We start from the raw sequence: 24,997 nt of genomic DNA, 5'->3' as shown, positions 1-24,997 counted from the left end.
CAGGACCTGTTTCATAGGATCAGATGACAGATCTTTGCTGTGAAGGGATGATGGTATATCTGGAGTAATGGCATTCATTTCAATTGTATCCTGTGGGATCTCAAAATTATCTGATTTGAAAATTGAAGATGTCAGGTGTCCCTCTGATCTCCTGGTACAGACATCTGCCAATAATAAAACCAATTATTATTTTTTAATAAAAATCCTTGTAATTATATATTTTTGAACATTTCTACTTAAACTGTCCGTAAAAATGGGAAGTTATGCAAAAAAATCTAATTATTCACCAAGACAATGACAGTTCACAGTCTAATAGAAAACCTCATAGGATGAACCAGAAGAGTGTAGTGTTCAACTGTTTATTCATTCTGCCTCCCAAATATGGAATAAGAAGCCACCAATGTTATGTAGGTGAAAATAATACCAATAAAAACTTCTACTCGCAAAAAAACAAGTCACCGCTCAGGTCCATCATCTGTTAATGGAAAAACAGAGGTTTCCACATTATTAGTGGCTCAAAGGCTCTTGAAAAGCAACATGGCTTCCATAAACCAATCCAGCAATATCTTACCTCTCAAAGTGAAATCTCCCCCTCATTCTGAGCCTTGCAGTGCGCCCAAACCACATTTAGCCTCCATGTATTTGGCATTACTATAGTGAGAAGAACCCACTTAATTTACGGTGTGTGTCTCCTGGAGCACAATCTGGTCACTATGTGTTGGGTTATAAAATGACAAATGTGCAATTTTCACTCTACAAGATCCACTGCGTGCTAATTTCAGGAAAGTGGCTTTGGAGTCAAAATAGTCACTTGTCCTATAGATTAATTCACTGAGGAATATAATTTCCAAAATGGAGCCACTTTATGGTGATTTCTACTGCTCTGGTTTTCTGCCATTTTGTCATATAAGGGCTTCTGCAAATGGTGGGTCCCATCTCCTCTGGGATCTCCTACTGCAACATGTGCTTCTGTCACCAGGAGCCATCTTTTTCCTTGGGAGCCCCATGACAGCACCATACGAGAGAGTAGGATCCACCCCTATTACCCGACAGGAAGCCCTGAGCACAAAATAAAAAGGCAACTCCCACTTCCTCCTTCAATGTGGTTTCATATCCTCAAGGATGTAGAAGCCTGGAGCTCACGGCAGGAGCAGCCGTGAATCATGGAACACCAGTGAATCATGGAACACCAGTGAATCATGAAACACCATGCTGTGTTCTATAGCAACCTCTAGTGAGTGGCAATAAGCAGCGGCCCAGTTGGGCGCTGAAATGATAACATCAGTCTGGAAGAATCTAAATTTAATGATTCCGTACCTACCTACGTTTGTTTGGCCTAGGCCTCATGGCTTGCGTATTGAGCTTCACGGCTAGGCCTCATGGCTTGCGTATTGAGCCTCACTGCTAGTGTGTCACCCTGGCCTGGATGCCACAAATATATTAAAGCTGTGTCTGAGAGCAAGGGGGAGGTTCTCTAGTCAGGGGAACATTAGCATGCAATGCCTCCTGTCTCAGGCCAGTAGGGGGAGCTGGCTGCCCCTATAAAAGCTGGTACTGGGGGCAGGGTTAGGGAGAACCGGATGACCTGTCTCAGGACTGAGACGTGTCCCAGAGCAGAGCAGGGACAGAAAGCTGTATTGCACCTAAGAGGAAGTGTGGCAGGAGGAGAGCCACAAGCCAGAGACAAGAGGAGAAGTGAGCCTGTCTTGGCAGATAGAGGACTTAATCTACCAGACTTTGGTGTCTGAGGCTGGGAGGATTCCACATCCCCAGCAGATAACCAGTTCGCACCGGACTGTATATTCCTTGGCCTAAGAAGCCTGGAGGCCCTGCCACAACAGAAGGGACCAGCAAAGCCGTACAAGGCTGGGAGCAGAAAGGAACCCACGTCGCAGGCCATACAGGCGAGAATACACGGAGAGCTCGGAAACGTGGGCTGTTACCCTATAAGGAGGAGATAGCCAGAAGGAGCACAGAAAGCACGGTAGGCCTACACCCTCACCCTGACCAGGGCCAATTTCCCCGTTTCTCTCAGACATCCAGGTCCCCTCCTAGCCGGGACTGTTTGTGGGTCAATTTACCTGTTCTAGTAAAGACCCTGGACTGCAACCTGTTGTCTGTGTGCTCCTTGCTCCTCCAGCACTATCAGCACTGGGACTCTCACTACCATCACTCCCAACATCCACTACACTGCCCTGGGGCCGCACTCTTCCCGTGGGAAGTCACACCATCCCAGCTGCATACATCATCAGCCCCAGCGGTCTGCCTTGCAGCGGCGGTTCCTAATGACCGCAAATCCACGGGTGGCGTAGTCGGATAATATCAACAGCACATAACGGACTACCACTGGCCTGACCACCCTGAGCCACGGAACCGAGTTGCCACTACTACTCCCACCGTTTCCCTATTGTCCGGATCCGAGTGCCCCACGGCCCAGGGGGCGAGTCAGCTTTGGCGTAGTCGGCAGGATTGCAACCAACCCGCCACAAACGGGTATTGCGTGCCTGAAAAAGACTTTGCACTTACCTGAAAAGAGGTTTCCCGCCGTCCTGAGCCATTTCCCGCCATTTCCAGCCATCTCCCGCCATCTTCCATCGGTTCCCACCATCTTCAGCCGTTTTCCCGCCATCGGACGCCATCTTCTGTACGCCGCACGGGAAGAAGAGGGGCGTGGACGTCCAAACCGCGCGAGATCCGAAGCTCCGCCCCACGCACCGACGCTGCGCAAGGTCCTGGAAGGGAGAGAGAGCAACGCTGACGTCATCAGGATGCGACACAAGGTCCTCGTCCAGAGCAGCAGCAGCGGAGCCGCGGCCTACAGAAGAGGATCGTCGGAAGGTAGGCCACGCTTAACTAGGGGGGAGGAAGATGTCGGACACAGAGGCACCCATTACCACCAACGCGGCTGCAGCAGCGGTGATGCCCTTTTCCCTGCCCTACATCCCTGGAGCGACCTGGCTGCCCAAGTACTCAGGGGAGCCCCATGCCCTAACTGACTTTAAGGAAAGGCTGTACAGTTTGTTCCAGGTTTACCCCCTGACAGAGGAACAGAAGGTTAGCATATTAACAGGGCAGTTAACTGGCGCAGCCCAAAGGGAGGTAAAGTCATGGCCCGCTGAGGAGAAAAGAACCGTGAAGGGTATTCTGGCCCGGCTGCGGGGTACCTTTGACACACGTACCTAAGCTGAAATTAAAATGAGGTTCTATGGATGTAAGCAGCGGGCACAGGACAGCATCAGAGACTATGCCCTAAATTTGCAGGAAGCCCTAAGGGCCATCCAACAAACTGACCCTGGCAGTGTGCAGGAAACGGATAGACTACTAACAGAACAATTCATAGAAGGTCTGCTGTCCAGCGCCCACAGGGCCCAACTGCGCCTCATATTCTTTCAGAACCCTGATCTGACCTTTGCCCAATTTAAGGACAGGACCATAAGGGTGCTCCGTGAACCTGCAACCAGTGGCGCTATAAACCCCCGGCCCCCTGCTCTCACCTACCACCAGGAGGGGCGCCCTCCTCTATGGACCCCGTGGGGGCTGATGCACAGGCCCTGAACCAAGCCCCGTCGAAAGACCTGCACCACCAAGTCCAGGAGCTGACCAGGAGCGTCGCGGCATTGACCAGGACCGTCCAGGCGTTGCAAGTGGACCCGTCAAGACCCATCGAGCTGGCTTCAAGTCCGGAGGATGTCCCGTGGCGTCGACAGAGGAGGATCCCGTCGTTCCGAGGGAGGCCCACAGACCCCTATGCAGAGGATGGACAGCCCATTTGCCGTCGATGCAACCAGCCCGGACACATTTCCAGGTACTGTAATTTAAACGGGTCCAACCTGGGGCAGAGGGCCAACCCCCAGGCATAAGATCACCAGGCCCTTATAATTGGCGTGATAAGTACGCTGGGGGGCGCCCGGTTTTACTCGTGGTGCTGGACGGTATCCCCATGAGTGCCTTGCTGGATACTGGGTCACAAGTAACCACTATCCCTTATGTACTTTTTAAGCAGTATTGGACTGATGCTGATATCACACGGTATCCAGACAGTAACTTGAGCATCATCGCCAGTAATGGCTTACCCGTGCCGCAGATGGGGTTCAAGGAGATGACCATTAAAATTGGTAAAGTTGAACTACCGGCACAGGGAGTGATTATTGTGGAAATTGACCGTCGTGAAAGTCACCCTAAAATAACTGTGGGTACTAACGTGATTGAAAATTGTCTTTCAGAGGTAATTGTAATTCTACAACAGGTGGCGGTGAATGCTTGTTCCAGCCAACAGAGAGTCCTCAACAAGGAGATAAAAGCCCTGATGAGACGGCAGCAGGTAGAACTTTCTGGTGGTGAGATCGGTAGCGTAAGACTGAGTGACCCATTCCCCATTTCCATGCCTCCGAAAAGTGAAATGATGATCTGATGTCGGACTGCAATCGGGTTGAGAGGTAGAGACAACCAAGCCATGGTAGAACCCGCATACTCGGACAGCAGGCCCACCATTTTGACAGCCCGGGGGGTGGTTGATGTCCGTCATGGGAGGGTGCCCGTCCGCATCCTCAACATTGGTGAGAGGGAAGTACACTTACCCAGGTACGCTACACTCGCCAAACTGTTTGTTGTCGAACACAAAGCTATCAGGGCCGTGGAACCCTTGCCTCCATCTCCACAGGCGGAGGGTAACGGCTCCCAGAAACAAAAGGAGGACTGGTGCCAGAAACTCCATGTGGGTGCTGACTCCACTCCCCTGCACAAAAAACAAGGAGTCTACCGGGTGGTACAGGAGTACGAGAGAGTCTTTAGTAAACACCCGCTAGACTTTGGCAGAGTAAAGGGGATAGAACACCACATCCCCACAGGGAGCCACCCACCAATAAAAGAAAGACACAGACCTGTACCCCCTGCACATTATCAGAACGCAAAGGGCATGCTAAGAGAAATGAAAGAAGCTGGGGTCATTACAGATAGCTGTAGCCCCTGGGCAGCCCCCTTGGTTCTGGTGAAAAAGAAAGATGGCACCATGAGAATGTGCGTAGACTATAGACAAATCAACCGTATCACCCATAAAGACGCATACCCGCTGCCTTGAATAGAGGAGTCTTTAGCCGCACTAAAATCAGCTAACTTCTTTTCTACTTTGGACCTTACTAGCGGGTACTGGCAGGTTCCTGTGGCAGAGGCTGACAAGGAGAATACCGCCTTCACCACCCCGATGGGACTGAGTGAGTTCAACTGTATGCCCTTCGGGCTCTGCAACGCACCAGGGACCTTCCAGAGGCTGATGGAATGCTGTCTAGGGCACCGAAACTTCGAGACGGTCCTCCTTTACCTGGACGACGTGATCGTCTATTCGAAGACCTACGAGGACCATCTGAAGCACCTGGCCGAGGTGTTCGAAGCCCTGGCAGGCTATGGCCTGAAGGTGAAACCATCGAAGTGTCACCTGCTGAAACCAAAGGTCCAGTACCTAGGGCACGTGGTAAGTGTGGAAGGAGTAGCCCCCGACCCTGACAAGGTCACGGCAATCAAGAGCTGGCCAAGCCCCTCGAACATCAAAGAGGTGAGACAGTTTCTCGGGTTGGTAGGCTACTACCGAAGGTTCATCCCCGGGTTCACTAAGATGGCAGCTCCTATGCAGGACCTCCTGATCGGACAGTCTAAGTCCAGAAGTCAAAAGCCACCCTTCAAGTGGGATAAACCGGAAGAGGAGTCCTTCCGCCAGTTGAAGATGGCCCTCACGGGGGATGAGATCCTGGCCTACCCTGATTATGGCCAGCCTTTTATTCTCCACACGGACGCCAGTAATGTGGGACTGGGAGCCGTACTGTCCCAAAACCAACAGGGCAGATAAAGGGTGATCGCGTACGCCAGCCGGAAGCTGAGGCCCACCGAGAGGAACCCGGAGAATTACAGTTCCTTCAAGCTAGAATTCTTGACAGTGGTGTGGGCCGTAACGGAACGCTTCAAGCATTACATGGCCTCCGCAAAGTTCACCGTGTACACGGACAACAACCCGTTGACACACCTGGACAATGTAAGACTGGGTGCCCTAGAACAGCGGTGGATGGCCCGTCTCTCCAACTATGACTTTGTGACCAAGTACTGGGCCGGCAAAACCAATGCCAACGCTGACGCCCTATCGAGGAAGCCTCACTTACCTGAAGGTGACGAAGACCCAGAAGAGCTGGAGGAGATAGAACTCCCCGCGTTTCACCGGTATGGAGCCGCTCAATACTCCCACCGCGTGAAGGAGGAGGATCTAACAACCGTGACGATCAATCCCCTACCTCACCACAGCTGGGCTGAGACCCAAGATAGTGACCCTGCCATCCGCCTGGTGAAAGATCTGCTGACCCAGGAAGACGCCCGCATGGATCCGGATGCTCCAGAGGAAGCTAAGCAGCTATGGAAAGAGAAGAGCAAGCTGTTCCTCTACGAAGGCAAGTTGTGCAGAAGGATTGTCAACCACCGGACGCACGAGCTGACCTGGCAAGTCGTGGTTCCAAGGCGGGATGCAGCTATGGTCCTGGGGGCTTACCATGACAGAGCGGGGCACTTCGGTTGGAAGAAACTGGAGTTCCTGCTAAGAGGACGGTTCCTTTGGGTCGGCATGAGAGGAGCTGTGGAGAAGTGGTGCAGAGACTGTGGCCCTTGTCACCTAAGGAGGAAGGACCGCACCAGCCAGAAGACACCCTTGAGGCCCATCGTCACCACGCAGCCTCTTGAGCTGGTAGCTCTAGACCACGTCAAGTTGGCTCCAAGCCGGTCAGGGTACATCTACGCCCTGACAATCGTGGACCACTATTCCCGTTTTCTCGTGGTGCTCCCGGTAAAAGACTTGACAGCCCAAACAGCGGCCAGAGCCTTCCAGCAATACTTCTGTCGTCCACACGGGTATCCGGAACAGGTCCTGAGAGACCAGGGTCCAGCGTTCGAGGCTGAAATCTTCCAAGAGTTCTGCAACCTCTATGGCTGTAAGAAGATTTGTACAATGCCTTACCACCCCCAAACCAACGGGATGTGTGAGAAGATGAACAATATAGTCATTGATCTCCTGAAGACGTTGCCCCTGGAGGAACGCAGCCTGTGGCCAGAAAAACTGCCGGACCTAGTAGACCTATACAACAATATCCCTGTGAATGCTACAAACTGCACCCCGGCTTACCTGATGCGAGCCAGACGAGGTAAGCTGCCCGTAGACCTGGAGATGGGAGTCCTAACGCCTGAGGACACCTCCCTGGATGCAGACTGGGATACAGAAAGGCAACTGCTGTACAAGAAGGTACAGGAGAGTGTGGAGAGGAGCCTGGCCCAGGTGAGAGAAAGGCAAGAAAGACTCTTCAACCAACACGCCCTTGCTGGTCCCCTAGAACCTGGTGAGCAGGTCCTGAAGTGGAAGAGAAGGCTACATAAGTTGGACGACCAGTGGGAAAGGGAACCCTACACCGTACTGCAGTCTGACCATGACAACCCAAAGGTGTGCGTAATCACCAAGGACGGAGGAGAAACCACTAGTGTTGTCTCCAGGGACCACCTCAAAAGATGCCCCGAGCAACTCCGTAGTGCAGAAGAGGATCAGAGTGACCTTGAACCCGCAGAGGACAAGGAAGAAATGATCAGCACCGTTCTCGGAGAGTTCCCTCAGTCCTGGACTCGCATAAATGATGCCATAGTGGTACCCGTCCTGCATTTCCTGCAACCGGCACAGCAACAACCAACACCAGAGCCGGAAGGTGAAGAGGAGCAAGCAGTTCCAGAGGCAGAAGAGCCTGTACCAGCAGCCCAGGAGAGTCAACCCTCTGCTGACAGTGAGCCTGCCATGCCTGCGGTAAGCCAAAGGACCCGCAGACAGCTGCCTGCCCTACCTGTACACCCAGCTGGTAGCTGTACCCCTAACGCTAGTGGGGAAAGCCAGGTTGGTCCACCACCAGACAGTGGGCTACGTAGGTCAACCAGGAGCACAAAGGGGCAGATACCCGCTCGCTGGAAAATATAGAGCGCGCTAAGATTGTAAATGACCCTGTTGCCAAATATTGAATTGTTTGCAAAGTTACATGCATGTTTGGTAATTCTGTGTTTCAGTTTCTTGCAGCTACCGTAAGGACTCAAAGGTTATGGACTTTTTATAACCGGGACCTTGTATGGACTGCGTTCGGAGCCTAGCCCAGGAATGAACTAAGACTGTAAAGGACTTGGGGTAGGACAGACCCCCACCTGGTTAAGGCTCCCCGTTGTGCTGGTGATATGGACACCCGGTCACAGGCCACACTGTGACCTTAAGAACTCAATCTGTGCGTCGTCTGTCTGTTAATGTTTTATGGTTATGCATATTGTCTTTGTTTATTGTTTAGTCCCGGAGTACTAAATTTCACTAGGGGGGAATGTGTCACCCTGGCCTGGATGCCACAAATATATTAAAGCTGTGTCTGAGAGCAAGGGGGAGGTTCTCTAGTCAGGGGAACATTAGCATGCAATGCCTCCTGTCTCAGGCCAGTAGGGGGAGCTGGCTGCCCCTATAAAAGCTGGTACTGGGGGCAGGGTTAGGGAGAACCGAATGACCTGTCTCAGGACTGAGACGTGTCCCAGAGCAGAGCAGGGACAGAAAGTTGTATTGCACCTAAGAGGAAGTGTGGCAGGAGGAGAGCCACAAGCCAGAGACAAGAGGCGAAGTGAGCCTGTCTTGGCAGATAGAGGACTTAATCTACCAGACTTTGGTGTCTGAGGCTGGGAGGATTCCACATCCCCCAGCAGATAACCAGTTCGCAGGGGACTGTATATTCCTTGGCCTAAGAAGCCTGGAGGCCCTGCCACAACAGAAGGGACCAGCAAAGCCGTACAAGGCTGGGAGCAGAAAGGAACCCACGTCGCAGGCCATACAGGCGAGAATACACGGAGAGCTCGGAAACGTGGGCTGTTACCCTATAAGGAGGAGATAGCCAGAAGGAGCACAGAAAGCACGGTAGGCCTACACCCTCACCCTGACCAGGGCCAATTTCCCCGTTGCTCTAAGACATCCAGGTCCCCTCCTAGCCGGGACTGTTTGTGGGTCAATTTACCTGTTCTAGTAAAGACCCTGGACTGCAACCTGTTGTCTGTGTGCTCCTTGCTCCTCCAGCACTATCAGCACTGGGACTCTCACTACCATCACTCCCAACATCCACTACACTGCCCTGGGGCCGCACTCTTCCCGTGGGAAGTCACACCATCCCAGCTGCATACATCATCAGCCCCAGCGGTCTGCCTTGCAGCGGCGGTTCCTAATGACCGCAAATCCACGGGTGGCGTAGTCGGATAATATCAACAGCACATAACGGACTACCACTGGCCTGACCACCCTGAGCCACGGAACCGGGTTGCCACTACTACTCCCACCGTTTCCCTATTGTCCGGATCCGAGTGCCCCACGGCCCAGGGGGCGAGTCACTAGGCCTCATGGCTTGCGTATTAAGCCTCACGGCTAGGCCTCATGGCTTGCGTATTGAGCCTCACGGCTAGGCCTCATGGCTTGCGTATTGAGCCTCACGGCTAGGCCTCATGGCTTGCGTATTGAGCCTCACGGCTAGGCCTCATGGCTTGCGTATTGAGCCTCAAAGCTAGGCCTCATGGCTTGCGTATTGAGCCTCAAAGCTAGGCCTCATGGCTTGCGTATTGAGCCTCAAGGCTAGGCCTCATGGCTTGCGTATTGAGCCTCATGGCTAGGCCTCATGGTTTGCGTACTGAGCCTCACGGCTAGGCCTCATGGCTTGCGTATTGAGCCTCACGGCTAGGCCTCATGGCTTGCGTATTGAGCCTCACGGCTAGGCCTCATGGCTTGCGTATTGAGCCTCACAGCTAGGCCTCATGGCTTGCGTACTGAGCCTCACGGCTAGGCCTCATGGCTTGCGTATTGAGCCTTACGGCTAGGCCTCATGGCTTGCGTATTGAGCCTCACGGCTAGGCCTCGTGGCTTGCGTATTGAGCCTCATGGCTTGCGTATTGAGCCTCATGGCTTGTGTATTGAGCCTCACGGCTAGGCCTGATGGCTTGCGTATTGAGCCTCGTGGCTTGCGTATTGAGCCTCAGGGCTTGCGTATTGAGCCTCAGGGCTTGCGTATTGAGCCTCACGGCTAGGCCTCGTGGCTTGCGTATTGAGCCTCATGGCTTGTGTATTGAGCCTCACGGCTAGGGCTCGTGGCTTGCGTATTGAGCCTCGTGGCTTGCGTATTGAGCCTCAGGGCTTGCGTATTGAGCCTCAGGGCTAGGCCTCATGCCAATTCAGGTGTGGGTTTATGTCTAACGCTGGCCTGTCTGAAGGTTTTTTCAGACCGCTTCATAGTTGTGGAAAAACCTGCCACGTTAGGTCTAGAATTTTCCTCAGCTGTCTGCCTCACAGGGGGTTGCCCGATTAGCCAGGCAACTTGGGGCCTGTAGATCTGTTTCACTAAGGTCTCAAAGCTTCACTACCCTTTACTAGCAATATTACTGATATTGGTAAGGAAGGTTTCTAGTCGATGCCCTCGGTCTGGGGTGATTCTATTAAATACAGTCCAAAGGATAGCTGCTGAGTCCAGATTCAGTCAATCCCTCATACTTGGATAGCATATTGAAATAGTCTGCATTTAACATTTGTGTCCCAGTGGTCTTCTTGGTAAAGGTGTGAATGGGGGCGCTAAAAGAATAATAACAATTTAAGTCCAGTTGATCTTCACAATCTAGGATCATTAGTAACGTAACATAGGTTGAATAAAGACCTAGGTCCATAAAGTTCAACCCTTTCCTATTTTAGGTGCTGGAATCGGCTTTCTTCCACCCGTAATGAGTGCCCCTGGTCCTTCGTATGGTTATTGGAGGGAATAAGTCATGTGCTAGTCCTTTGTACTGACCACACATATATTTATAGATGTAAATGAGATCCCCTCTGAGGAGTCGTTTTTCTAAGCTAAACAAGCTCAACTTTTTCAACCTCTCATCATATGAGAGGCCTCAATCTCTTTAGATGAACTGGCTGATAAACATCTACAGCTCAGTCCCCCCCCCTCCTCCTGCGCTAAGCTTAAAAGAAACCACTATAAGTCCACTTAAAACTCCTACCTAGAGTCTTCGAATGACCTTTTGGACGTTAAGTGATTAAACTCTCTATACCAAATAGGAAATGGTAGGAGGAGCTGCGAGTTGTACTCACCGGTGGGGGGCTGAAAATCCAACATTTGCCCCAATCTACCCTCCTGGTTTAGAGTGATAGGAAACTTGATCGTGCCAAGAGGGCGGCACTATACCGGTCTGACCTCTTAAGGGAGGTATGAGTTGGTTGATAGACCACCAATTGCCTCAATCTACCCTCCTGGTATGGAATGGTAAGATGAACTTGATTGTGCCAAGTAAGGCAGCACTATACCGATCGGCCTTCCTAAGGGAAGTGCGAGCTGGACTCACCGGTATCGATGGTTGATAAACAAAACATTGCCTCAATCTACCCTCCTGATTCGGAATGGTAAGATAAACTTGATTGTATTGAGTTGGCCAGCACTACCGGTCTGCCCTACTAAGGGAGGTAGGAGTTGGACTCGCCGTTATGGGACTGACGAACCGGTAAATATCCCAGTCCATCCTCCTAATGGAGTTGCCCGACAGACACGATTATACCGGATCTGGTAAAATTATTTCAAGACCAGTGTATTCTCCCAGTTAGAAGTGCAGATGGACTAATTGGAAACTAAGTCAATGGAGCCATATTACACTATGTATTCTTGGGATTAAAGTCATAAACTGGTAGACTCAACTAAGTGGCGAGTTGGTTAAATATCCAGTCGGTGCGCTCTTGGAGTGATAAGATGGCAGCGCTGCAATAAACCTATAAAAGGAGGAATCAGTGGATGAGTTAAAATGTCCCCGTACCCGTGAGACTCCTGTGGTGAAGGAGAAGCATCTTTGCAAGTTAAGACAAATGCGTTCACACTGAGGTAAGACCGTTCTGATTATTACTCAAGCACAGGATGATACGTACTTATGGTACATGTTTAACGGGACGGGATGCTAATACCTTAGCTTAAGACCATCTGAGATTTGACCAATACCATAAGAGATCTAGATCTCTTTCTGAATGAGTTGCTTTGGAAAAAAAAAAAAAAGTGTATCAGAGGTGATGGTTATCACTCGGTTTACTTAGTTTCTTTGCTTGAAAACTAAACTATTTGGCATTTGAAGTACTTTAATCTAACAATCTCCATGGTTGGATTATAAAGTTGCTGAATTGATGCTATTATAGGAGAATAGCGTAAATACGATCATCCCTGCATGAACGGTGGATTGTGACTTTTCTTTTGGAATAGCTTAGATTTGTGTCTTACCCTTTCTAGGTACTTGGCTAGATTGTGGTAGCCAGAAACTCCCCAGGATGGAAATCTCGAACTATAAGTGTCCGTTCAGCTTAAATACATTTCTTAGGGGAACTTAACGTTACACCTTAAGGGATATAGAGTACTAAATATTTCTGCTGGTTTTGAAATCCCCATTTTGGCAATCTGGGATGCTCTATCTACTCTTGATAGCATAGAGTTGAGTAGTTTTGAACGATTATGTGATCATTGACCCTAAAAAAGATTCTTATGGCCCAGATCTTGGCCTTACGTGGGGCCTTCAATTGAAAATGCCAAAAATATTAAGGTAGAAACCCTAGTCAAAGCCTAGTTAAGGTTACCAGGTTCCCTGAATCAATTAACTTCTGCTTCTATTACACGCCGAGTCTTAGCACCAGTTCTTATATACTTCAGTTGTTGGTTAGTTGATTTAATGAAAACAGAATATCTAATCAAATCTAAATCAAATCAAATCAATATCTAATCAAATCAAAAGATATTCAACCATGTATATAAGTGAGGTCTCTAAATATAGACCTTTCTCTGGGAGATAAAGAGGACAGAGTGTTGTAAAAATCCTGTTTACTCTTTTGGCGCTTTTGGTTTAAGCTCCAAATCGATAGACATTATGTTGATTGTGAATTTTTTAGATATCATTCAATCTTGAAGCACTATCTGTTAAACTAGGATATTCTGGGTATCTTTCTTCAGGTGTAAGATCCTACAGGGGTGCTCCCTCCCTATTGAAGGACTCCGTTGCTATGGTCTCTCGTATGGTGCTGTTATGGCGGAGGGAAAAACGATATTTACTCACCGGTAATTTGATTTTCCTGAAACCCATGACAGCACCCTAATTTTCCCTCCCTCTGACTTTTGGCTGATGGTTCTTAGTCTTCTCTTCTCACAATGAAGAATGTGCTTGAGTGAATGTATAAATAAAAATGATGATGAATTGGGTGACTCTTACTTGACTCCTGGAAACCACATTGAAGGAGGAAGTGGGAGTTGCCTTTTTATTTTTCGCTCATGGCTTCCTGTCCAGTAATAGGGGCGGATACTACTCTCTTGTATGGTGCTGTCATGGGTTTCAGGAAAAAAAAATTACCGGTAAGTAATTACCATTTATTCATTCTGCAAGCAGTGCTGGTGATGGAAGAGACGTCGGAAGAACAAGCTCTGGGTGGCGCTGGCTCTGTCCAGCCAATAATAGCCCCAGCCCCCCGAGGAAGCCAGACATGGCGAAACTTGTTGGGGTGGCTATGTATATATTTTCGGTAGCACTAGGGAACCTGTGTATGTCCTAGTAAATAATGTGATCAACTAATCTATGAACTGCAGACATAAAGGAAAACTATAATGAATATAATGAGCTCATGATATCAGATGTATTCTAATACTATACAGTTTCTAGAGACTTAATATCAGAGTAAGGGCACAGACAAACTAGTGTAGTTTTAATTTACTTCTTTACCACATTTTAGTAAAGCAGTAATAAAAGAGATTTTTTTATACACCCCTCAACCAGGGTTTTTTTTACCCTCTCGGTAATTTGTCAATATGCATATGACAGAAAATACCCAAAAGTGACAAAATTCTAAAAACTGCACCCCTCAAGGTGCTCAAAACTACATTCAAGAAGTTTAGTAACCGTCCAGGTGTTTCACAGGAATTAATGGAATGTGGAAGGAAATTTTTAGGCTTCCTCCAAAATTTGTTGTGCATGCTGATACTCCACGTGGGGGAAAACAACAGTTTGGGTGCATGGCAGGGCTCCGAAGAAAAGGATCGCCATTTGACTTTTTAAATGTAAAATTTGCTGGAATAATTAGCGGACGCCATGTCGCGATTGGAGAGCCCCTGATGTGCCTAAACAGTGGAAACACCCTACAAGTAACACCATTTTTAGACCCCTCAAGGAACTTATCTAGAAGTATGGTGAGCTCCTTGAACCCCCATGTTCTTCACAGAAGTTTATAATGTTGAGCCGTGAAAATACAGAAAATCTAATTTTTCCCACAAAAATGTTTTTTTGCCACACATTTTGCTTCTTCACAAGGGTAACAAGAAAAATTGCACCACACAATTTCTTCTGCAATTTCTCCTGAGTACGCAGATACCCCATATGTGGGAGAAACTACTGTTTGGGCGTACGACACAGCTCAGAAAGGAAGGAATGACGTTTCTTTGATGGAGTGGTCTGCGGGTGTCATGTCGTGTTTGGAGAGCCCCTGATGTGCCTGAACAGAGGAAAACCTCCACAAGTGAACCCATTTTGGAAACTATACCCCTTAAGGAATTTAGTTACCATATTATGTGGACTATAAAATGCATTTTTTAACAAGAAAAAAACTCTTGTTTAAAAGTGTGTGCGTCTTATAGTTCAGAGGCGGCTTCCTGTGATGGAGTAGAAAGTGGATACCGCATCCTCCCCAATCACAGAAAGAGCTGTTGTCTATTCTTCTGCTCTGCACTGATCTATGTGACCGGTGAAGAGCAGGAGAGGAAGCTTACCAACAGAACAGAGGCTGCAGGAGCCAAGCAGCTGAAGGACCTTCTGCAACAGTAATTCCAAGACCTTTCAGGTCTGCGAGTGTCATGTCGCTTTTGGAGAACACCTGATTTGCCTAAACAAGTGACCTCTTTTTGGAAACCTGACCGCTCAGGGAACTTATCTAGATGTGTGGTGAGCACCTTGAAACCACAGGTGCTTCACAGAATTTTACAACGTTGATCTGTGAAAATGAAAAAAAGATATTTTTCCCACAAAAATGTTGTTTTAGCCCTAATTTTTTTCATTTTCACAAGGATAGCAGGATAAAATGGACCCCAAAATTTGTTGCGTAATTTCTCCTGAGTATGCTGATACCCCATATGTGGACGAAAACTACTTTTGAGGCACAGTGCAAAGCTCAGAAGGGAAAAAGTGCCATATTGGAGTTCAGATTTTGCTAGACTGGCTTGAGGGTGCCATATCACATTGGCAGAGCCCCTGAGGTGCCAGAACAATAGAACCTCCCCCATAAGAAACCCTATTTTACAAACTAAACCTCTCAATGAATTCATCTAGGGAAGCAGTGATCATATTGACACCACATGGGGGGTCACAGAATTTTATACTATTGGACAATGAAGAAAAAATAATAACATTTTTCCCACTAAAATTTTGTTTTAGCCCTAGATTTTGCATTTTCACACTGGGAAATTGATAAAAATGGCACCAAAATGTATCCCACAATTTCTGCTCAATGTAGAAATACCCCATATGTGACTGTACATTACTGCTTAGCCACACAGCGAGACTCGGGAAGGACGGAGCAGGACTCCATATACAAAGCCCATAAGTGCTAGAAGAGCAGAATCCCCACTCAAGTGACCCCATTTTGTAAAATATACCCCTTTGGGAATTTATCTACAGGTGTAGTGTAGATTTTCACTCCATTTTTTTTTTTTCCAGAAACAAGCAGCAGTGGATGTTGCTGAGTGAAAATTGCAAACTACCTTTGTAGTGACCAGTACGTTGTAGTGGCCAGTACGTTGTAGTGCCTGTATATTGTGCCTAGCTCATGCTTCTGGAGACATGCACCCGTTAATTAGGCCGACTCTCATCGCTACACAAATGCCAAACATATGGACACTAACTGCGGTTTGGGCACACTGTGGTGCTCAGAAGGAAGGGGAGCATTTGCATTTGGGAGAGCAGAATTTGCTGAATTTCTTTTGAGGAGCAAGGAGCCATTTTCACTTTTCCAGAGCCTCTGTGCTACCAGTAACGTGGTTAGTCCCTCATTATATGGGAACTATTGGCAGTGAGACAACGTCGAACTAGTAGGAGACGCCCTCTAGTGGACGTGTTCATTATCAATGAATATATGTGATACCATGGAAAAGAGAATATAGTTTCTCTTACTGGTGACAAATTAATAAATTAGAACTAGTGATGAGCGAGTATGTTCTGTTAACCCTTTCAGCGAGCATGCTTGGGCGATGGCCACTTGTTTTTCTTTACTTAGCTGCTTTTTTCTTGCCATGATACAAATTCTAACAGTCTATTCAGTAGGACTATCAGCTGTGTATCCATCTGACTTCTGCACAACACAACTGATGGTCCCAACCCCATTTATAAGGCAAGAAATGCCACTTATTAAACCTGAAAGGGCACACCTATGAAGTGAAAACCATTTCCGGTGACTACCTCTTGAAGCTCATCAAGAGAATGCCAAGAGTGTGCAAAGCAGTCATCAAAGCAAAAGGTGGCTACTTTGAAGAACCTAGAATATAAGACATATTTTCAGTTGTTTCACACTTTTTTGTTAAGTATATAATTCCACATGTGTTAATTTATAGTTTTGATGCCTTCAGTGTGAATGTACAATTTTCATAGTCATGAAAATACAGAAAAATCTTTAAATGAGAAGGTGTGTCCAAACTTTTGGTCTGTACTGTATGTGTTTTGAGATACAGTATTTGCATGTCATTTTAGAGAGATTAATTTTCTCTCATTATCATGGTATTTATTTTGTATTCTTTATGTTGCAGAACGGCTTCTCCTTATTTTAATCACTGATCATCATCCTCCACGGCCCACAGGCTGATCCACTTACACCTGTTCACCTCCTGTGATATTTCCAGGCTTATTATTCTTTTGTCCTATAGTCCTGCACGGCGTCCATCCCTCATCCCACAGTGGAACGCAAACTCCCCTGTTCTGTAACGCACTCTACCCACTCAGTACACAGTCTTCTTGCTTGTGGAACGCAGGACGCAGCCTCTGACATGCACGTCCTGCACCGTGGAACGCACGTTCGCCCTCAGTTTCTCCAGTCACGCCTCCTATGCCTTCAGGCAATTGATAGCGGCACTCGACACGGCGTCACTTCCGGTGATGTCACTGCTATCCAGACACCGCCTCCTATCGCTTCAGTCCACTTCCAGGAACGTTACACCAGCGGTTCACTCTGATTGGTCTCCTGGGACATTAGGTCCCGCCCTCTGACCACATATACTAGGCTTTCTCCTCCCTTGACATGGCGACCTTTGGAACCAGCGGCGGATGCCACGTTTCACGCCTGTCATACTTCCTGCTCTCACTACTGGGTAGGTTTCTACATATATCTGCAGGTACCGATTGGATAATTCCCTATGAGGCTGATGTTCTTATAGCTGTTTGTCTCCCTAGATCCTGTCTTTCCACTGAGACACTGTGTCCTTCCTGCTTTCACCTTTAACTATATTCCTAGCAGTCTAGTAGATCACACTTATTATTATGAGCTCTCTATTGTAATGTTATTGATTTTCAGATGATTATATGAATTTCAGAAATACCTTATGACAGTTTGTTTCTACTACCATATTTTTCGGACTTTAAGACGCACTTTTTTCCTCTAAAATTTTGGAGGAGGGGGGGGTGCGTCTTATAGTCCGATATACATAAAATACTGTGGCTGTGGGTGGTGGGGGATGTGGGGGAAGTGACAGTGGCGGAGTAGCGGTGCGCAGGAGGCAACTGCCACCTTCTGCAGCCTACATTGTGCCCACTACTAAAGAAAATTAATATTTACGGCTCCCCACGCCCATGGACGTGGGGAGCAGTGAATATTAAATTTTCCTTAATAACCGGCACACTGTGCCTGCAGCTCCTGGTAAGTATGGCACCCTGTATGTATGGCCTCTCTCATCCCGGTATGCATGGCCCCCTTCATCCTTGTATGTATGGCCCCCTCATCCAGGTATGCTTGGCACCCCCTGATCCCCCTCACGCGGCACAAAAAAAAAAATAAACTTTCATACTCACCTCCTCTCTCCTCCAGTGCTGTGTCACGCTATGTGCCTGAATAGTCACTGATCCCCACGCCGGGACTGTGTGCGTGGGGAGCAGTGACCATTCATTCTCCCTAATAGCGCGCACACTGTAGCCGCAGCGCGGCTCCTGCTGCGCTCAGAGTGACCGCTATTAAAGGCAATGAATATTCACCACCACTTAACAGGGCATCATGGCCACATTTTTTGCTTACATTTTTTTTTTATTTTCCTCTTCTAAAACCTAAGTGCGTCTTATGGTCCGGTGAGTCTTATAGTCCGAAAAATACGGTACTTTTTATGCTTTTGTCTGATATATGTAGTTTTTAATTTTTTTGTCTTTATGCTGCAGTACACACTGATGAAGGTTTTAAGGACCAAAACAATAGTATCTGTGTTGGACTGCAATTAAATACATTAAAATTATGCCTGTCTGAGTGCCAAGATTCATTTGCTATTTGAATGGCTTTGACCCTACTTGTTCACCTATTCCAGCAGTGCTGCGGTTTTCTACACTATTATCTGAGATGAATCTGTAACTTCTCTGCATTTAGTGGTTTCTACTCACCTGGGTAGTCATATGTAGGAATATCCTCTTTACACCGCTCATCACCCCTCACATATGTCTCTGTAGTATTAATATGGGTCAGATCTTCACCCTGAAACAAATATTGTAAGAGTCACAGACAGATGGAGAAGTCACATCTATGATCAGCTCTAATCCTGCCATCTCCACTGTTCTCATTACACAAGTATAAAACATATAATACTGGTGGATAAAACAAGACTGAGCACAAGACCTTCACAGCTGTCTACACATCATAGGGGAGATCTCATGACACCTTTTCTCCATCTACCTGATGATCCTGAGGAACATTGGGATCTTCTTGTTTACAGTCCTGTGGAAGAAGAGGACGGGGACATCTCTCTGGTGTTGTCCTCTTACTGGATAGATCTGGAGGAAACACATAGAGGGACTGAATTCATTGTTTAAATACAGATAATTATAGGTCGTGTGTATTTAGTCCTGTCTATTACCTGGTGATGTGAGGGGCTGGGGAACCTCCATCATGACGTCCTTGTACAGATCTTTGTGTCCTTCTAAATACTCCCACTCCTCCATGGAGAAATAGACAGCGACATCCTGACATCTTATAGGAACCTGACACAGAAAATGATACCGTCATCCCCCCGATCCCTTCATAGTGTTACTGTATAATGTCCCAGCATTCCTCATTCCCAGCAGTGTCACCTCTCCAGTCAGCAGCTCAATCATCTTGTAGGTGAGTTCTAGGATCTTCTGATCATTGATGTCCTCATGTATCAGGGGGTGAGGTGGAGGCCCTGTGATTGGGCTCAGGGGTCTCCTCCATTCCTCAGACACAGGGTCCTGACAGCGCTCACTAGAGGTCTTCTTCACTACTGTGTAACCCTAGTTATGGAGAGACACATTAATAAATCTCACTACAGACATTTCCAGAGTCCTCACCTCTCCAGTTCTGTCCATCTGTTATTCCCATAGATAAGAATGATGTAATCTGACATCATCAGAATCTCTCACCTCTCCAGTAAGCTGGAAGAGGATCTCTAGGGTGAGGCGTAATATCCTCTCCGCCATCTTGTCCCTGTCCATATCCATGCTTAATGAATGAATCAGAAAAATTTTCTTATTTAGGGGATCCGATATTGTAGAGACCTGAATGAGAAGAACATGAGCCGATGTAAATTCATAAAAATCCTGAGTAATAATACAATCACTGGAGATAATAAGGGAAACATATGAGATTTACTATTTTCTACTATTTAGTTTTCTTCTTTACATCTAGTAATAAAACCTATACAGTGCCTACAAGTAGTATTCAACCCCCTGCAGATTTAGCTGGTTTGATAAGATGCAAATAAGTTAGAGCCTTCAAACTGCAAACGAGAGTAGGTTTTATGAACAGAAGCATAAATCTTACAAACCAAAAAGTTATGTTGCTCAGTTGAATTTTTTTAAATTTTAAACATAAAAGTGTGGGTCAATTATTATACAACCCCTATGTTTAATATTTTGTGGAATAACCCTTGTTTGCAATTACAGCTAATAATCTTCTTTCATAAGACCTGATCAGGCCGGCACAGGTCTGTGGAGTTATCTTGGCCCACTCCTCCATGCAGATCTTCTCCAAGTTATCTAGGTTCTTTGGGTGTCTCATGTGGACTTTATTCTTGAGCTCCTTCCACAAGTTTTCAATTGGGTTAAGGTCAGGAGACTGACTAGGCCACTCCAACACCTTGACTTTTTCCCTCTTGAACCAGGCCTTGGTTTTCTTGGCTGTGTGCTTTGGGTCGTTGTCTTGTTGGAAGATGAAATTACGACCCATCTTAAGATCCTTGATGGAGGAGCGGAGGTTCTTGGCCAAAATCTCCAGGTAGGCTGTGCTATCCATCTTCCCATGGATGCGGACCAGATGGCCAGGCCCCTTGGCAGAGAAACAGCCCCACAGCATGATGCTGCCACCACCATGCTTGACTGTAGGGATGGTATTCTTGGGGTCGTATGCAGTGCCATCCAGTCTCCAAACGTCACGTGTGTGGTTGGCACCAAAGATCTCGATCTTGGTCTCCTCAGACCACAGAACCTTGAACCAGTCTGTCTCAGAGTCCTCCAAGTGATCATGAGCAAACTGTAGACGAGCCTTGACATGACGCTTTGAAAGTAAAGGTACCTTACGGGCTCGTCTGGAACGGAGACCATTGCGGTGGAGTACGTTACTTATGGTATTGACTGAAACCAATGTCCCCACTGCCATGAGATCTTCCCGGAGCTCCTTCCTTGTTGTCCTTGGGTTAGCCTTGACTCTTCGGACAAGTCTGGCCTCAGCACGGGAGGACACTTTCAAAGGCTGTCCTGGCCGTGGAAGGCTAACAGTAGTTCCATAAGCCTTCCACTTAGGGATGATGCTCCCAACAGTGGAGACAGGTAGGCCCAACTCCTTGGAAAGGGTTTTGTACCCCTTGCCAGCCTTGTGACCCTCCACGATCTTGTCTCTGATGGCCTTGGATTGCTCCTTTGTCTTTCCCATGTTGACCATGTCTGAGTGCTGTTCACAAGTTTGGGGAGGGTCTTAAATAGTCAGAAAAGGCTGGCAAAAGAGATCTTTAATCCACACATGTGAAGCTCATTATTCTTGGTGCCTGAACTACTTCTTAATACTTTTGGGGGACCAAACAGAATTCTTGTGGTTTGAGGGGTTGAATAATAAATGACACTCTGAATTAACTTTTAACGTTTTAAAAAAAAAAAAAAAAAAAAAAATTTGCTGCAGTGCATTTCCCACTTCCAGGCTGATCTACAGTACAAATGTCACAATGCCAAGTTAATTCCGCATGTGTCAACCAGCTAAATCTGCAGGGGGTTGAATACTACTTGTAGGCACTGTATATTTTAGGCCACAGACAACAAGCAGTTTCTTCCTTGGAGTCTGTAGCTGAACACGTTTCTCATAGACTCATCTTCCTTATTGCTAATTCTCGTCTCATTTATCGACACTGGAATCGGCATTAACAATACTGCAGGAGATATTCATTACACGTGACATGAGAAATAACTACTTCATGATGAGGATGACATTTTGATCTTCAACTACGGCTCTAGAAACATATTTGGCCAGAGTCCTGTCACCCACTAGATCACTACCGGCCGTCTATATGAATGTTTCCCGTCTTCCCCGGACTGTCATCTTCTAACACGTTAGATCTCATGTCTTATTCACACACAGAAGTTTGAGACATTATAAAAGCTTGTTTGTAAGAACACCAACACAAGAGGTATTTGATGCCAAATTCTCCATATACAATGTATTTTTTTTCTCTGGATAGGATAGGAATTTTTTAGCATTTTCATGTAGGTTTCCATATATTATATGAAAAACACCCCCAAAAAATAAAATTGGGGATGGAGGTACTGTGGGAACATTATACAGTGTGTGGGTGGATGGCGGTACTAGGGGAACAGTATACTGTGTGTGGGGGCCAAGAAAGGGGCACTGTACTATGGGAGCAATACATGATTCATTCACAAAAACACCCTAAACATAACATTTTTAAAACCACCCCACAATTTGTGAATCTTCAGGATAAATCGCTTTCTAACCATTTTATTATTAAGCTAAAGTGTCTAAACAGACTTTCTTTCAAATCCATAAAGGGGCACTTTTCCGCGTTTGTCATTCAAGAACTGTTGGAGGATTATTAAAGATGATAGTTTTCCCACAAATTAGATGGGACACCTGTGGATATTGGTGAATTTTACCTGCTACATTTCTGTTGTGATTTACTCGGTAAAGTGCCCTTGTGTTAAAGGGGTTGTCCACTACTTTATATGATCCCCCAATGTATTCCCCCGGGGCCCATAAGTGTTTCTCAATACTTTGTGGTGCCTTTTCTGCCTGTGAGTGGCGCTATCACTGGCCGCTCACAGGCATCACGTGACCCCTGGCTGCAGCCAGCTCTGACATCCGCTCATGTCACGTCAAGTTCCGGCTGCAGAAGGTGGTACTCACTTCTACGTTTCACGGTGGACGCTGGGCTGTGGCGTGGGTTACCCAGCACGTCACACCCGGCATCCACCGCACGCTCTTCCTCTCCTCATTCACTGGGAAAGCGAGCGGGGGATGCTGGGTGTGATGCACGGGGTAACCCCGCCCACAGCCCAGCATCCACCGCGAGGAGCGCGTCACTGATGTTAGTCTCACTTGATGTGACATCAGTGACGGGTCACGTGATGCCTCTGAGTGGCCAGCGGTAGTGCCGCAAGGAGGCAGAAAAGGCACCGCAAGGTATTTACAGAAACATTTCTGGGCCCCGGGGGGGGGTACGTTGGGGGGTTCATATAAAGTAGTGGACAAATTCTTTAAAGTGGACATTGGACAAACGTCACGATCAATTACAATCAGACTGAAGAAACAACACTCCTCTGTTCGGCTCTATGAGTCTAGGATGAAATCCACTGCGGCCGCTGCAAGAAAAGAATGAAGAAGAGCAGAAGTTTGGGGAGACCACCGTGGCCAGACATTTCCCGGAGATGGTGATAAAAGTTTTGATCTCCGATGGTCGGTGTTAGAAGAAACGACCGCAGCGGATTCACAATCACAACGCAGTAAACTTCTACAGAGACGTGTTCTGGATTTACTCCCTGGAATCACTTTCTCCCAAAGAGTTAAATGACGTCTGTAACTTTAATGTCTTTCTATGAAGCTTCTTCTCTGAACTTTATTCCTCTGTTGTCTGTCGGGGAGTTGTTTTCAAAAAAAATATTTTTGGGTGTTTTCTTTCTTTTAGTTTACTGGTTTAGTAATGGGGGTGCCTGATAGACTTCTCTGGGCTTCTGTCCTTCATCCTGCAGTCGTCTGAATGGATCTAATGTGGACGGGAACCAGCTAAGCCGCATTCTGTCCACAGCTGTTACCTCACTGTTCACACCACACAGAGACCCCAAAAGAATCTCCGTGCTGAAGGGGTTAATGCCCCCTGCGCCCAGTAATGGGGTCTCCACATACCTCCACCTGCAGAGCCGCCACCACATATATGGCTGCTCTGTGCGCACAGGACCTGTGATGAGGTCACAGGAGGGGAGGAGTCAGGGGGTCACATGATCAGGGGCCTCAGTGGATGCAGGACTCTGCTGTGCTGGTTGTCATGGTGCTGGATAAGCTGAAGTTTATGTGTGGGGTCAGGAGGGGTTTACAGTGTGGATGTAGCAGAGCCGCGTGTGTACGAGGTGCACGGAGCGGAGCCGCGTGTGTACGAGGCGTACGGAGCAGAGCCGCGTGTGTACGAGGCGTACGGAGCAGAGCCGCGTGTGTACGAGGCGTACGGAGCGGAGCCGCGTGTGTATGAGGTGTACGGAGCAGAGCCGCGTGTGTACAGATCGTGTGTGTATGGAGCCGTGTGTGTACAGAGCGGTGTATATATGGAGTTGTGTGTGTACGCTGTATACCGCTGTATACTCCCATGTTCGGGCGGAGACACCACGGCTCTTTATTAGACGGGAGAAGAACTGACACTGGACATTCAAAAAAACTGCGCTTGTGTGGCACCCTGCTATTCACAGGTACCACAGGACCCAAAAGGGGCATGGATGGACCTCTCCACAAAAGGCCCTCATTACACACAGACACCTCCACCCTTCCACCTCATACCACCAGAGGGAGCCTGTTAGGGATATATACTGGAGGGTGGAGTTAGTTAGTTAGTTAGTTAGTGAGCAGAGATTGTGCTCAGTGAAGAAGCAGCTTCTGTCAGCTGCTGTGCTGAGGGCAAGTGAAGGCCCAAAGCACGTGCTGAAGCCTGGGGCCTCGAGTGTGGCCGGAGGCAAGGAGAGAGAAGTGATAAGGGGGCAGAGGAGCATCTGAGGCTCACCCCAGAATACAAGCCAGACACTGGGTCCGTGCCTACAGGGTCCTCTACGCCCAGTAGGAACAACCGGTATGCCAGGAGGGTTCCAGACCCCTGGTCAACCTGAAGCTACAAAAATCTAAAGAACTAGGAACCACGAAGGCCCCAGCGTCCAGGGATAGTGGAGGAAAGTTCTTACCACCAAGCAGACAGGTGAAAGAGTGAACAGTACAGAAGCTAGGCCCAGTTCCAGGCGGGTCAGAAGCTTCAGAGAGAGGAAGAAACGGATCAGGAGGCCTTATACCCACTCACTGGGGAGAGTCCAGAAGTGAACCCTTCCTACCAAGTACCCTGGACCATACCTGCTGTCTACACCAGTAAAGGTACTGAAGCAAACCCCTGTGTGCGTGTCGATCATTCTCCCCTGACCTGACTGGGCCACCTCTCACCTGCATCCCTTCCATTAACCCTGTCCCGGGGGACCCGCTACGCCTGTG

General features: G+C 47.8%; 1 protein-coding gene across 1 annotated transcript in view; it reads right to left on the bottom strand.

The window, feature by feature from the left end:
• The window catches only part of LOC141213632 (uncharacterized), a 29,930-nt gene extending 6,209 nt beyond the window's left edge, over positions 1-23,721 (bottom strand). The window contains exons 1-7 of the mRNA XM_073665246.1: positions 23,663-23,721; positions 19,681-19,815; positions 19,372-19,551; positions 19,158-19,281; positions 18,977-19,074; positions 18,688-18,778; positions 7-164 (exon numbers count right to left, since the gene is read on the bottom strand). Coding sequence (XP_073521347.1) covers positions 7-164; positions 18,688-18,778; positions 18,977-19,074; positions 19,158-19,281; positions 19,372-19,551; positions 19,681-19,758 — 729 coding nt within the window. The 5' untranslated portion in view covers positions 19,759-19,815; positions 23,663-23,721. The remainder of the gene's footprint in view (positions 1-6; positions 165-18,687; positions 18,779-18,976; positions 19,075-19,157; positions 19,282-19,371; positions 19,552-19,680; positions 19,816-23,662) is intronic.
• Positions 23,722-24,997: the final 1,276 nt, after the last annotated feature.

This window comes from Phyllobates terribilis, unplaced genomic scaffold (assembly GCF_046119375.1).
Source record: "Phyllobates terribilis strain yellow unplaced genomic scaffold, ASM4611937v1 Scaffold_200__1_contigs__length_3551848, whole genome shotgun sequence".
Classification (NCBI taxonomy): Eukaryota; Metazoa; Chordata; class Amphibia; order Anura; family Dendrobatidae; genus Phyllobates; species Phyllobates terribilis.
The sequence above is the reverse complement of the archived record's forward strand: the minus strand, read 5'-3'. Positions and strand labels throughout refer to the sequence as shown.